Source organism: Vanessa tameamea, chromosome 29, assembly GCF_037043105.1.
Source record: "Vanessa tameamea isolate UH-Manoa-2023 chromosome 29, ilVanTame1 primary haplotype, whole genome shotgun sequence".
In the NCBI taxonomy this organism is placed as follows: Eukaryota; Metazoa; Arthropoda; class Insecta; order Lepidoptera; family Nymphalidae; genus Vanessa; species Vanessa tameamea.
The window spans coordinates 682,354-697,505 of record NC_087337.1 but is presented as its reverse complement, the minus strand read 5'-3'; the positions used below and the strand labels follow the sequence as shown (position 1 = coordinate 697,505).

The 15,152-nt window shown below is 36.9% G+C and overlaps 2 protein-coding genes across 2 annotated transcripts in view; one reads left to right on the top strand and one right to left on the bottom strand.

Moving 5' to 3' along the window:
- The window catches only part of LOC113400639 (grpE protein homolog, mitochondrial), a 275,541-nt gene that overhangs the window by 254,519 nt on the left and 5,870 nt on the right, over positions 1 to 15,152 (bottom strand). The gene's annotated exons all lie outside the window — the stretch shown is intronic.
- LOC113400634 (putative pre-mRNA-splicing factor ATP-dependent RNA helicase PRP1) lies at positions 309 to 14,618 on the top strand. The gene is made up of 10 exons (XM_026640274.2): positions 309 to 475; positions 2,058 to 2,182; positions 2,947 to 4,099; positions 4,697 to 4,833; positions 5,727 to 5,864; positions 6,638 to 6,760; positions 7,544 to 7,643; positions 8,935 to 9,025; positions 10,319 to 10,481; positions 11,502 to 14,618. The coding sequence occupies exons 1-10, from the start codon at positions 426 to 428 to the stop codon at positions 11,627 to 11,629; spliced, it is 2,208 nt and encodes a 735-aa protein (XP_026496059.1). The 5' UTR covers positions 309 to 425; the 3' UTR covers positions 11,630 to 14,618.

Genomic DNA, 15,152 nt, shown 5'->3' with positions numbered 1-15,152 from the left:
TTTTTTGGTACTATATAGCGAGTTAATACATAATATTTAATTATACTTTTAATCTTTACAGTTTTACAGGAGCTCTTCTTTGTTTTAAAATGTATTTATTCCGACAAAAAACTAGACTAAATAAAATATGTGACCACTACACTTATTATATCTAAGTAATTACGAATAAACAGTAATTTAAAAATATAAATCATATAAATACAAAACTGAATAATATTTCGAAAAAACTTACTTTTTAGCCAATTTTTGAAATGATAGATACAACTTTTTTTATTATTATTTTTGCAACTATTTGAATTGCGTTATCTGTTTTGTGTACCGCGCAGTCGCCATTTTATTTGCTGAAGCTGCCTCGTTTTATTGAAAAATTTAAGAATTTACTTCATACTGTATCTTATTTTTCTTATATTAGTGTTAATTTAAATATGTCCAAACGAAGGATTGAAGTGATGGATCCGTTTATAAAGAAAAAGAGGTATGCTGTTTTATTAAAGTTTTATGAAAAACACAGACGTGCATAATTTATTTAGTCAGCTATAATATTAATTCTCCTTTGTGTTAGCATTTCGGTTATAACAACGCTAGATTATTATTAACTCATTTATAATAATTAATATAACGATCTTTATATTAAATTCATAACCGACAGATGTTACTTAGTTATTTAGTTACTTTGCAATTAAACATATTATTTACATTTTACAACGTGCTTCTCGTGTAGATAAAAAAAGTATTTTTTACTATTTATAGTTCTTAATACACACGTAAATAATATTAAGTATCATTACGAAAATAACTACAATATTTTCAACTAACTCTATAGTCTGTTATTTATTTCAAACAATTAAATACATACGCGCATTTATCGGTATTCAATTTATTTATGTTACTAATATAAAACGATAAAATATTTCTCATTTTATCCACATAATTTTACCATGTAATTACATGCTTATAATAGCTTTTTCAAACTTTGTTCTCGTTTCTGAGCCACCAAAGCAATCGGAGCCATTGCGTACAGCTGAAATAAGATTTCTTAGTATAATGTAGTACGGCAAACAGAGAAACTTGCCTCCCATTTACCGAGTAAGAAATATTCAATGCCAATATACTGCAATCCATGACCATCCAGAAACTAGGACATAATCTATCCACTCACAAGAAACCTCTTGATATCTGAATGGTTTTTTAAATTAGTATCAATTTTGTGGAAGAATTATATTGACTTAGTTTGCACATTTATTTCATTGGATGGCACTGCAGCATGGCTACTTCTGACTCGGTAAATCGTTATGACAATTGATACGTATACACAGACTTGAAATCTATCATAGTTACACAATTCATAACATGATGTTCATTAAGAAAGAATTTTTGAAGAAATTTCAACTTCAAAATGGTCATGGGCATTGTTAATTTTTATGAACTTATCTCTACGATGCCGGGATGGACAGCTTGTACTATAATACAATTTTGATGAGAATAATATCGAGATTTGATGCAGTTAACTTTTCAATGGGTTAATGCCTCACGTCTAACTAAAATATATTAGACCAGCTCATGTGAGTCAAGTCTTCCTGTAAGAGTTGATAAATGAGATTCCACTTGGATCTTTGAATCTGAAGTACTTACTAAAAATACTCTAGTCTTTACAGTCCTTTATTATTAAACATTAACTGAATATTTTGTTGTTTTACATCAGACGTAGTTATGAACAAATTCTGTATTAGTAATAATGCATTGTTTGTATTCATAATCAGTTTATACATAAAATGTAGTATGACTTTAACATAGTAGTATATAATTTCCTGTTGTAAAATCCTGTTGCATTCGTGCAACTTTTAAATGTAAATCCTTAGTTATATTATGTTGTATAAAGTTTTGGTGCGATAAAGCATAAATAAATAAACTGCAAACAGTTCTTAATTAATATATCTTTATTTATAATACACCACTGTTACATTTAACTACTTATATCCACATTAGAATTGAATGAAATTATGTTTATTGTTTTTGTTAATCAACTACAATAAATCGTGGATGGTTTTGATTTTCAGAGAAGAGAAAGCAGCGGCCGCAGCAAAATCTGGTGTCAGCGGAGAGACGTCAGACTCGGTTGCAACACTAGGAACTGTTCTCCCTCTGACCACTACTAGTACTCCTGGTATAAACCAATATTCAGGTATGATGTTTATCCGTTTATATAATTAATGATATGTGAAATAACTTATATGAATATGAACTAATGGAAAATGCTTTTAATTTTTTTTATTGTTTAAGTTCACAAAGTCACCGTTAGCATTCTGTGTCTAGACTATATATATATTTAATATTTTATACTTATATATAGTAACTAGTTGTCGCCTGCGGCTTTGCTAACGTTTTGTCGTTAAGTGTTAGTCTTAAAAAAAAGTAGCCTATGTCTTTTCTTGGAGTTCAGAGAGCTCGCTTCATACTAAATTTTATCAAATTGGGCTCGGTGATTCGGCTGTGAAAGAGCGACATACAGAGTTGCTTTTGCATTTATAATAACAATATAGATATGATGAGTATGGAGTCTAACTTTAATAGTTGTTTCTACAAAGTTTCTTTTTGAAGATTCTCCTCAATAGTTTAGATATCTAGGTATCTACATTAGCACAAAAAAATATATACAACATTTAAAAATAGTTAGTTAAAAGACGTAACCCTAAATATACATAGATAACTAGCTGAACCTGCGGCTTTACCCCGCAGAAATTTATAAAATACAAACTTCCCACCCCGGCTTTATCCCTTAGGGGTGTAGTTTCGTAAAATCCGTTCTTAGTGGATGTCTACTCTCTATAAGGCTACCTCCCAATTTTCAAGTTTGTATGTGTTGTAGTTTCTGAGATTTCGTGATTAATCAGTGCGTGGTATTTCGCTTTTAACACCCGAGCTTATACTATGTTCGTTATTCCTCAGGCTCACCACATACTCCACGTTACCACGAACTCCTGCGACGTCGTCTCGGCCTCCCGGTTTGGGAATACAAAAACGACTTCATGCGACTTTTGAACACGCACCAGTGTGTCGTGCTAGTCGGCGAAACGGGATCCGGTAAGACGACTCAAATACCCCAATGGTGCGTGGAATTCGCGGCCAACACGGCGGGGAAGTCCCACGGCGTCGCGTGCACCCAGCCCAGGCGGGTGGCCGCCATGTCGGTCGCTCAGAGAGTCGCGGAGGAGATGGACGTGCCGCTCGGTCAGCAGGTCGGTTACAGCATTCGTTTCGAAGACTGCTCCGGGCCCCAGACCGTCCTCAAATACATGACGGATGGTATGTTGTTGCGTGAAGCGATGTCTGATCCGATGTTGGAACAGTACAGAGTGATACTCCTCGACGAGGCCCACGAGAGGACACTGGCCACGGATATCCTCATGGGGGTGCTCAAAGAGGTGATAAAGCAAAGGACAGACTTGAAGCTGGTCATCATGTCGGCGACATTGGATGCCGGGAAGTTCCAGCAGTACTTCGACAATGCCCCCCTGATGAACGTTCCCGGTAGGACTCATCCCGTCGAAATATTTTACACACCCCAACCGGAGAGGGACTACTTGGAGGCGGCGATACGGACCGTAATACAGATCCACGTATGCGAGGAGATAGCTGGGGACATCCTGCTGTTCCTCACCGGGCAGGAGGAGATCGAAGACGCCTGCAAGCGGATCAAACGGGAAATCGACAACCTGGGGCCGGAAGTCGGCGAACTCAAATGTATACCGCTGTACTCGACGCTGCCGCCGAACCTGCAGCAGAGGATATTCGAGCAGGCCCCCCCGAACCGAGCGAACGGAGCCATAGGACGGAAGGTGGTCGTGTCGACGAACATAGCGGAGACGTCGCTGACGATAGACGGCGTGGTGTTCGTGATCGACACGGGCTTCTCGAAGCAGAAGGTGTACAACCCGCGCATCCGCGTGGAGTCGCTGCTGGTGTCGCCCATCAGCAAGGCGTCGGCGCAGCAGCGCGCCGGCCGCGCGGGCCGCACGCGCCCCGGGAAGTGCTTCCGCCTCTACACCGAGAAGGCCTACAAGCACGAGATGCAGGACAACACGTACCCCGAGATTCTGAGGTGACGCCGGCCAAGGGTTTATTTGTCTTATTCGCTTACGTTCCTTTAAGGCACGATAGAAAATTTAACACAACCGAAGTTTGGTTATGCATATGTAAATGTGTTATAATGTCTGCATCGGTCTGATCTTGCAAGATTAAAAGGATTCGAATTCCGAAGACGTGTGGGTTTAAACCCCCTGGTCACGATAATTAAATTATATCTGATTTTTTATCTGACGAAAAAATCTCATAAGCAACCCGGAGTTTCTTAATCATTTACCTGCCTCGGGTAGCACGAATTACTACTCTGAACTCGACAAGTATCCGATTCATCTATCTTTAAAAATTTGGGAATGGGTGTATCAGCTGTCTGATCGTAAGTGTTCACTGAAACTCCCATAGACTTGAATATAAAAAGATGCACCACATGTAATAACCGAACACTAAATAACATAAAGATACAACATAGTCACGAACGAACAAGTCTACGTAGATTAAAAAGACAAAATTAAAAAAAAAAAAATCATTCAGGCGTTAATCAAAGAACTGACATATAACTTATATTATATAATGGTGGTAAATTCCTACCTAATGCCCACCGCATTACGTTTTGCAGATCAAACTTAGGATCTGTAGTTTTGCAGTTGAAAAAGCTGGGTATCGACGACCTCGTGCACTTTGACTTCATGGACCCGCCCGCGCCCGAGACCCTGATGAGGGCACTGGAGCTCCTCAACTACCTGGCAGCGCTCGGTGAGCTACGTCTACCATCATCATCCTCATCATCCTCCTGCCCTTATCCCAACTCTACTCGGGGTCGGCGCAGCATGTCTTCTTCTTCCATACTTCTCTGTCGGACGTCATCTCACTAGTAACATTCTTTCTAACCATATCGTCTTTCACACAATCCATCCATCGTTTCTTGGGTCGTCCCCTACCTCTATATCCATCCACATCCATTTTCAAAACCTTTCTCACAACACGGTCCTCATTCCTCCGCATAACATGCCCATACCAAGACAGCCGGTTTCCGGATAGCTTCTCGGTTACCGGTGCCACTTTCAAACTTCCTCTTATGTACTCATTCCTTACTCTACGTCTACCCTTACGTAATATTACAGCCCGTTCCTACCCTTAAAGGTTAGGGAAAGGTTTGGAGCACATTCCGCTACAATTGTGTATCGGTGGATACATATTCAACGGAACCTATTTCTATACTTTTGTAATAGTTTGTCCATAAACTCAAATTCCTTTGTTCGATACGGAAGCGTCAGGGTTTTGATGACTATGATGCTGATGGAAATCGTTTTCACAAAAGGATCCCAGAAAGCGTTCAAAATGCCTCTGTTGACGAATTTCAAAAAAATTGTTAAAGAGTTATTGTGAGCGAAAGGTTTACAATGATTGATAGCACGCCTTGGAAATTAAATGATCGCTCATTTTCATATTGAATATTTGTAAATAATAAAATCGACCAAAAAGAAAAACGACCCGTTGAGTTCCTTACGCCGGTTCTCAGGTCAGGGTATTTTCTTATCCGAACTGGTGGTAGTGTTCGATTGATTATATTGATTTCCTTTTTAAAGGAATTTGAGTTTGTGCAAATGCTTTATCTTGCATTAACTTGATATGTTTTTCAATTTCAGACGACGACGGTAACCTGACCGACCTCGGTGCCGTCATGGCGGAGTTCCCGCTCGACCCACAGCTCGCCAAGATGCTGATAGCCAGCTGCAACCATAACTGTTCAAATGAGATTTTATCTATCACTGCCATGCTTTCCGGTGAGTCTGCAGTTTTTTTTTAACTTTATTTTATTAATAGTTTTACCTTATGTCCAATAAATAATAGTATTGATAAAAAATAAACAGTCGATGTTCAGGTCATAGGAGGCATACCACCTAACATTCGATAATTTGAAAATAAAGTACTTATAATTATTTTTGGACCACCATCTTTTGGGAAATCATTTTTGAGGTATCGAGAGACGTGCGTCTCGGGACGCCGGACGGAAGTGATTCCTTATAGTCGTATGCGTAAGGTAAAGGGAAGCCAGACAGGCTGGCGCCGTAACGCGTTGCGTAACGAAGCGGTTTACCCCCAACCCCCCCCCCCCCCCCCCCCCCCTTGAGAAGTTATAACTTCAACAACGTTTTATTTTTAGAGTGGTCTAACCACTGGTGGTGAGTGGTATGATAAGGATTTTATTTGTAGTATTTTTAAATTCATCTTATATAAGCTTTCATCAGACGATCCAGAGATAATTATTGTTATATATAACTAATGTTGTGAATGGATTACTCTAAGATGAATATTTTATTAGAACTTTTTTTGAGGAATAATTCAGGAATAAATTATTTTCGAGTAAAGATAACTATGTATAACTGTATGTATGTCCGTATATAGGGGGTAATCGGAATTAATGATCAATTTCTAAGAAAAAAAATCACTGTTTGAAATTATTATTCTCGATAAAATACTTACTATAAGGTATAAATTACGTTTATATAATATAATTTTCTTTATTAACAATTCGCGTAATTAATGATATTTCCAGTTCCACAATGTTTCGTCCGACCGAACGAAGCTCGCAAGGCGGCCGACGAGGCCAAGATGCGCTTCGCCCACATCGACGGCGACCACCTCACTCTACTCAACGTGTATCACGCTTTCAAGCAGAGTGAGTGCCCGGAACTAACTTTGTTGTCACAATATACAGGGTTATTGGTAATTCGACGTATTCCCGTTAGGAAGTGATAGGGGTGACTATTTGCGATAATTTTAACCCCATATGCATGATGCAAAAGTGAACCGTTTTTGAGTTATAACGTTTTTTATAGTTTTTCAAAATAAGTCAAAAATACTACTTCCTAAATTTTTTTAAAAAAAAGTATCAATTAAAATCTATTTTGTTCTTCTGATTTATAAAAACGATTAAACACTGGATATTTTTCAATATTTAAACAATAATTATCGGTCCAAATTTAAAAATGCGAGACGGAAAACGATATTATTTCAATATTTTTTTTATTTTTTTCACTAAAATATGCCTGAAAAACAAACGTGGGTGTCGTACACAATATGAACGTTTCGATAATAGGATTTCAAATAACTACTAAACACTGAGCAGATCCGAGGCAGTTAATGTCCTTGAACGCAACTGAACTGAAAGCACTCGGAACACTCTCACCCTCTGCCACCGCCAGGTAGGTAGACGGACTGGCAAATGAGCTGCCTGATGGTAAGTGGTCGCCCCTGCCTATAAACAATGGCTCTGTAAGAAATATTAACCATTCCTTACATAGTCCATGTGCCACCGACCTTGGGAAATAAGATATTATGTGCCTGTACTTAAACTGCAACACAACGGTACTACTGTTAAACGGAAGAGAATCTCTCAAGTAGTTTTTGTTATTTTGAAATGCTCAAAAACGATATTAAATCGAATCACTCAATTTTCCAGACATGGAAGACCCTCACTGGTGCTATGACAACTTCATCAACTACAGATCACTTAAATCCGGTGACAATGTCAGACAGCAGCTGAGCCGGATAATGGACAGGTATGTTTATTGTCTCGATAAAAGACCAGTCGAGTTTGTTTACTAATGTTATTTTCAATTTTCAAAGCAACCATCGGGCAGAGGCTCTTTGCTTAGTTGAGATGTATGCAAAGGTCAAATGTTTTTACATTTTGTCTATTTCAATCGAGGTAAAAATACCACAAGAGGACAGATACCAAATGAACAATGTTCGTCATGAAATTGACACAATATCATTGGTCGAGAGCTTGAATGATCCGATGATCATTATGGATTTGAGAACAAACGGTATTTGGAATGTCGATGAAACTTGTTGATTGACTTTGGAAGTAAAATTAAAGTGGATATTAGTAGTTTAGTGGAATAGTGACGACTTGACGACCTCCTTGGTCGAGTAGTGTGTACACCGGTTTTCATGGGTACGCTACTCTGAGGTCCCGGGTTCGATTCCCGGCCGGGTCGATGTAGAAAAATTTCATTAATTTTCTATGTTGTCTCGGGTCTGGGTGTTTGTGGTGCCGTCGTTACTTGTGATTTTCCATAACACGAGTGCTTTAGCTGCTTACATTGGGATCGGAGTGATGTATGTGATGTTGTCCAATATTTATTTATTTATTTATTTATAGTGTTGTATTGTTAATTAAGATACATTAGTCAAGAACTTTTAGTAGTGTTTGTTTATATATATTCCTTATTCGATTGGAATAGATTTAACCCTCCAGTACAGTAACTGTAGGTTTTCTTATATGTAAGGAGCGAGGATGATGAAGGGGTTACATGACTGTTAAAAGAGTAACTACTGAGTTTCTTGCCGGTTTGTCTCAGTAGAATTTACTTTCTGAGCTGGTGGTAGCTATAGATTTAATTCAACAATATAACATGACTATTAAAAGTGCTTTTAGGCGGCCCATACATCTACAATGATATTGCACAATATAGTTGATTGTATAATATTATTATCAGTGTACGGATAATATTGAAAAAAAAATTGCACAATGATTGAACAGAAGTTTGAACGAGCTTAAAATATTGACGTGAATGATTTGTCAATCTTATTGCTGAATATTATTGAACGTTTAGTTTCAAAGAGCTTATTCGATATTATTGGATATTAAAAATATTGTGCAAAATTATTGTGTATGTAAGGGGCCGCCTTATGAGCGTACTTAAATGAGGAATATTTTGTTGATATTGATTTTGATGTGCTAGATTGATTGTACTTGGTTGAGATATTGAACCGCAAGTCATAAGCCCACGCCTCTTAATTTAGTGTTGAATCATTTCTATTAACAATGTTTGTTTTTATTTTCAGATTTAACTTGAAAAGGACGAGCACAGAATTCACAAGCAAAGATTATTATATTAATATAAGGAAGGCACTTGTCAACGGTTTCTTTATGCAGGTAACGCTTGATATGATTTTAATGTTCTTTATAGTATATATAAAAAATCTTATGATGCGGGTATACGAACAAACGAATTTTACTTTTAGAGTAGATAAAATAGTTTCATAATATGTATCAATATAATCATTTTGATTAAAATGTTTTATTAAGACGAGACATAGACACAAACCTGTATAATCTTCTTGCTGATTCCTTTCCGTAGATGGTACGTTCCAAATCGGTGTTAAATTTAATTCAATAAAGTATATTTGTCTGTCTATTGTCTAAATCAGATGTTGGTATTTGTTGTATTTTTTTGTCATTTTTTAATTTTGTTGAACGATAATATCGTTCAGATCTTGTTTTTGATGGAATTTGATGCTTAAATAAATAAAATATTATTATTATTGTTATATAATATACTTAAAACAATTGAAATACGAACCAAAAATAGTTCTAACTTTGAATTTATCTTGACATAAATGAATCATACATATTGAATTAAACTCCTCACTCAGTTAAGCTCACGAGTCCAAAATCGAACACTGTCCGTTGTCTGTCTGTTACAGTCCGCGCCGAAAAAGTTTTTTTTTGTGTTATAGTTGGCAAACGAGCAGGACGCTCACCTGATGGAAAGTGATCACTACCGCCCGTGGACTTGTTTAATTTATATTAAATATTAATTTAATAATTAACGGCGGTTTAATTGAGTTTAGCACGCTTTTGTTTGTTTTTCTTTTTTTTTTGTATGTCGTGTAATTTTTCAGTTGTTATATAGTTATATTGTATTGAGTAAAATATTACACTTTTTTTATACCGGCTGCTCGTCCCAACTTCGTTCGGTTCTATTGCCTATAGCCTTCCTCGATAAGTGGGCTATCTTAGACTGAAAGAATTTTTCAAATCGAACCACGCGTTCCCGACTTTACCGCATTCAACCGAGCAAACAAAAAACTCTTCATCCTGATGATATTAGTGTAATAACAGCCTTTAAATTTCCCATTGCTGGGCTAAGGCCTCCTCTCCCTTTGAGAAGATGGCTAGAAGCATATTCTACCACGCATCTCCTCAGCTCCTCCTGCTTGGTGGATTCACGTGTGACAGAATTTCGTTGAAATTAGACTCATGCAGGTTTCCTCACGATGTTTACTTCACCGCCGAGCACGAGATGAATTCTAAATACAAATTAGGCACATGAAAATTGAGTGGTGCCTGCCTGGGTTCGAACCCGCAATCATCGGTTGAGATGTACGCGTTCTAACCACCGGGCCATCTCGGCTCCATAAGTATAGATTATAATTAAAATTTCAGGTCGCTCACCTAGAACGTACGGGACACTATCTAACAGTTAAGGATAACCAGGTGGTCCAGCTTCATCCGTCGACGTGCCTCGACCACAAACCGGACTGGGTTATTTACAATGAATTCGTACTTACAAGTAAAAATTACATTCGGACCGTCACAGATATCAAACGTGAGTACATGCTTTCTGCGTTTCTGTATATATAGTTTATTTTTAGTTTTACTTAAAATTTTTCAATTAACTTGGTGGTAGGGCTTCTTGCAAGCCCGTCTGGGTAGGTACCACCCGCTCATCAGATATTCTCACCGCCAAACGGCAGTATTCAGTATTGTCGTGTACCGGTTTGAAGGGTGAGTGAGCCAGCGTAACTAGAGACACAAGGGATATAACATGTTAGTTCCCGAGGTCGGTGGCGCGTTGGTGACGTAAGGAATGGTTAATATTTCTTACAGCGCTATTATCTATGGGCGGTGGTGACCACTAACCATCAGGTGACCTATTTGCTCGTCCGCCTACCGATATCATAAAAAAAAAACATTTTGAACCAACTTTATATGTTTTCCGATTCAGCTGAGCTTCTAAAGCTATGGCTTGAAATCCATAGCTTTTGTCACGTGTCAATAGTATCGATAGTGTTGTCACGTGACGATACTGTCGTAAAGTATCGATACTGTTGCTTACAACTCAACTATCGTTAGATAATCGATTGTCTGATATGCAACACTAGTTCCAGTTCAAATGGTCAGTGAGCCATTATGACTTCAGGCACAAGGGAGGATTGGTGGCGCACTTGCGATGTAATGAATGGTTACTATTTCTTACAGTATTTATGTATATCGGCAATGATGATTAGGCATCTGTCTTAATGTGTCAGTTTAAAAAAATCCAGTTATAATATCATTATTCACTATCATATACCAGGGGCCCTGTTACTCTGTCGAAAATTCTGTTCTATATAAAATTAGAATATTGTTTCATTTATTAGGATATTATTGAATTGCCTATTCCAATCGAAGAAGAAGGAATTCATATAAACAAATTGTACACGACAAACAGTTTTTGATTAATATATCTTTGTTTGTATAACTATTAAGGTTAACTACTTATGTCTTCTTGAAGTTTACTTAAAAAGTTTCGATTGAAATCGGCCTTAATACACATTAATAAATATAATCGTTTAATGTTTTTCAGCGGAATGGTTGTTGAAGATTGCACCGCAGTACTACGAGCTAAACAATTTCCCGCAGTGCGAGGCGCGGAGACAGCTGGAACTCTTACAGGCCCGTCTGGATTCGAAGGCCTACCAAGAGGGATTCTAAGGTTACTCTGAGTGACCTCTGGGCACATGGTACACCTAACTGTGACAGACTTGACCGTTATAAAGAACATTGGATTACTAAGTATTAGTGAGGGGACGAATATGTTTTAAATATATAAATATTCGTTAAAGTTTTATTGCGATATATTCACTGAATGTATTAAAACTAGGTACCAATGACATTACATTTTTTTTTTACATTAACAGCCTTTAAATTTCCCACTGCTGGTCCAAGGCCTCCTCTCCCTTTGACGAGAAGGTTGAGAGCATATTCCACCACGGTGCTCCAATGCGGGTTGGTGGATTTACATGTGGCAGAATTTCGTTGAAATTAGACACATGCAGGTTTCCTCACGATGTTTTCCTTCACCGCCGAGCACGAGATGAATTATAAACACAAATGGTGCTTGTCTGGGTTTGAACCCGAAATCATCGGTTAAGTTGCACGCGTTCTAACTGGGCCATTTCTGCTGTCAATGACATTACAACTGTTAAGATAATTTTATAATAAATATTATTTCGTAATAAAAAATGAGGACATCGTTGAGGCAATTGGTAATATAGAAATTAAAACACAAGAATGCCCTGCCATATTGATTATGATTCAAAAAAATATTGTAGCTAGTGTTACTTGGGGATTTAATGAGGTTTCTTATGTTAACACATACATCCAAATATACTGGAATTGTTCAGGAATTTTAAGTCAATAACATTTTGTAATATTTAAATCTTTAAAATAATAATATCTTTAAAATTATATTCTGCATCGACCATACTGATCAATCTCTTTCGTGTCTTCATTGTACGGAACCTTCGAGAAATTATCTGTATCCTGTTTGTATGAAAAAGCCATTAAACTAAGAATTTAATGAGTATTTAGTAATGAATAATGAATGATTTACGCCTCAGTGTTGTGTGATCCGTTTTTTTTTCGAAAAAAGGGGGCGTATGTTTCAGAATGACATTTATTTCTCAAACAGTGGTTGCTATGTATTAAATCGGTTTTTTTTTTTTTTGTGGCGGCAACAGCACTATCCCTTCGCGTTAGATGTGCAACAGTGATATTTAACAGTAATATTAATAAGTCGAATATCGATAATGAAGCAAATATTCGTCCCATCACTACAAAAAATGTCTTAAAATATAAAATATCTTAGCGTTATAAGGAAATCGTAGTTCCTTAAGACTTAGTGATTTCGAACTGACTACGACAAGGCTTTGATTTATATTTAACGATTATACGAAACGACTCGTGCGCCTTCTATTGTTAGCTGATGGCATATGTCAAGTTCAAACGAGGAAAAGTTTAAAAAAAAAATATTCCTGAACGAACAGACAGACAAGTAAAGGTTGATTTTTATATATAGATGTAAAGTTACATATTACAATGAATTATTATATAGCCTATTCCAATTGAAGAAGGAATAAAGATAAACATACCTTAGATTCACGTATTTCATGCGATTTGCTAATAACTCGGCTGTATTGTGCAATACTAAGAGTTTATGATTAATATATCTTTATTTATAATACGACACTGTTACACTTAACTACTTATATCCACTTTAATTTTACTTTCAAAGTTACAGAAGTGTCGTCGACGTCAAAACGCTTTTTTTTTTGCAAATCCGTAATGAATATTGTTGATTATTCAAGTTCTCGACCGATGATACTGTCGTTTGTTTGGTTTTTGTCCTCTTTTGTTTGGAATAGACTATGTGAATGTGTTTATCATATTTTGTTGCCAGACTGAATTATTTTAGATAGAGGCAGTCTAGCGATGTTATGTGTGAGGTTGACTCCATGCAATAAATGTAAGGTATGATCCGTGTTAATAAAAAAAAGATTTATAAATGTGTCATCTCACTTTGTTACCTTCTCTGTCGCACGTATTGCAATTAAAAAAAAAAAAAGTACACGAATTTTAGTATATGCACAAATTAATTTGATTGTATTATCAATGTTAGTAATATGTGTTCAATTAGAAATTAATAAAATTCGAAAATGTTCATGCTGACCTTACTTACCGTGCGTGTAAAAATATACTTTTCGACATTTATAAATCTGTTATTTATTGGATTGTTTTTTGTACCGTTAGTAATAAAATAAGGCAGATTATTAGTTTACTAATGGACGGTCTTGTGCATAAATGTTTCGTGGATACAGATAGACTAATAAAAGTTACGAGAGATACCCGTGTTTATAGTGTTAGTACCTGTTACAGTGTGCTAGGGAATGTCCATTAAACAATAATTAATTTTATAATATTTTGTAAAAAACATTGGATCGTGTAAGTTATGTAAAAGTTTTTCTTATAAACAAAATGCTTTAATGTATGTTACTGGGATTCGAACCTGCAGTATCGTAGCTTTGATTCTTTATACTAAAGATATAATTTCAAATATGGACCGAGATGGAAATGTCGTTAATTGATTATTATGTATTATTTCATTGCATTACAATTTGTATAAGAAGTTAAATAAGAATATAGTTTAATTATCAGCTTGTTAATGTAACCACTACTGGGCTAAGAGCTCCTCGGTTGGTGGACATTTATGTAGTGGTAGATCATCAGACGGATGCAGGTATCCTCATGATGTTTTCCTTCACCGAGCATGAGATTAATTCTGAACACAAAATCAGATTTAGTGGATGCAGTTGATAAGGTTCCTGGTCGGTTGAATGACAGTTACAAGATTTTGTTTTTGAAAAAAACTTTCATCAGTAGCTCGAGTCAAGTTTGGTTAGGAATAATAGCCGGTATAACTTATCACAGGTGGACAGTGGTGGGGGTAAGTGAGAGTCCAATAGATGGCAAGCATTGACTGTCGGACCAATCAAGTGCAGCCTCGCCCCCCGCTCCTTCATACCTCCAGAGGTACCTGATGTGTTACTCCGCAGGTCAAGGTTGTGCTCACGACTCACGCCCGCTTCCTATACCGACCTCGTCTGTACTCTTGACACGTGGTGACGAGGTGAACGCCTGACAATCAAAATCCCCTTATGCCTTTATAAAATCGTTCAGGATTCGTCGCCACGCAAAGTAACGTCGTCGATTCGATCACGGAACTGTCCGAGAAAGCATTCTCTACGAGCGGTCTCTATGGTTAGAATATTGTACAACTTGTGATGTAATGAAGGAACTAGATCGCTAGTGAAACTAGATTTTTTTCTATAATAGGTCGTACCGTCGAACCCCAAGTCTGTCGCAGTTAGGGTACGGCCAAAATAAGGACTTGCGTGATGTGATGTGTACGTGAAATAAAGCTATGTGTAAGATATTTACGTTTTTTTATTTAATAAACCGTAAAGAGATGGTGTTTTATATTTTGCGTGCGAGAGTGTACATTGTCCTGTATGCACACACACGTAAGTGCCAAGTGCACACGGACGCAACAAATAAAATAAAAACGACTTTTAACCGATTTCAAAAGGAGGAGGTTTTCAGTTAGTTTGTGTTTGTTACTTACCTTGGAAGTCAGTTATTTTTTTGTTGAATTTTATTACGAAATTAATTTGACTTA

Bases quoted from the DNA above. Each gene is read 5' to 3' on its own strand.
- LOC113400634 (XM_026640274.2), top strand. From the start codon at position 426: ATGTCCAAACGAAGGATTGAAGTGATGGATCCGTTTATAAAGAAAAAG. The intron at 2,183-2,946 runs GTATGATGTTTA...GTTATTCCTCAG, and splicing joins TGGTATAAACCAATATTCAG to GCTCACCACATACTCCACGT. The intron at 10,482-11,501 runs GTGAGTACATGC...AATGTTTTTCAG, and splicing joins GACCGTCACAGATATCAAAC to CGGAATGGTTGTTGAAGATT.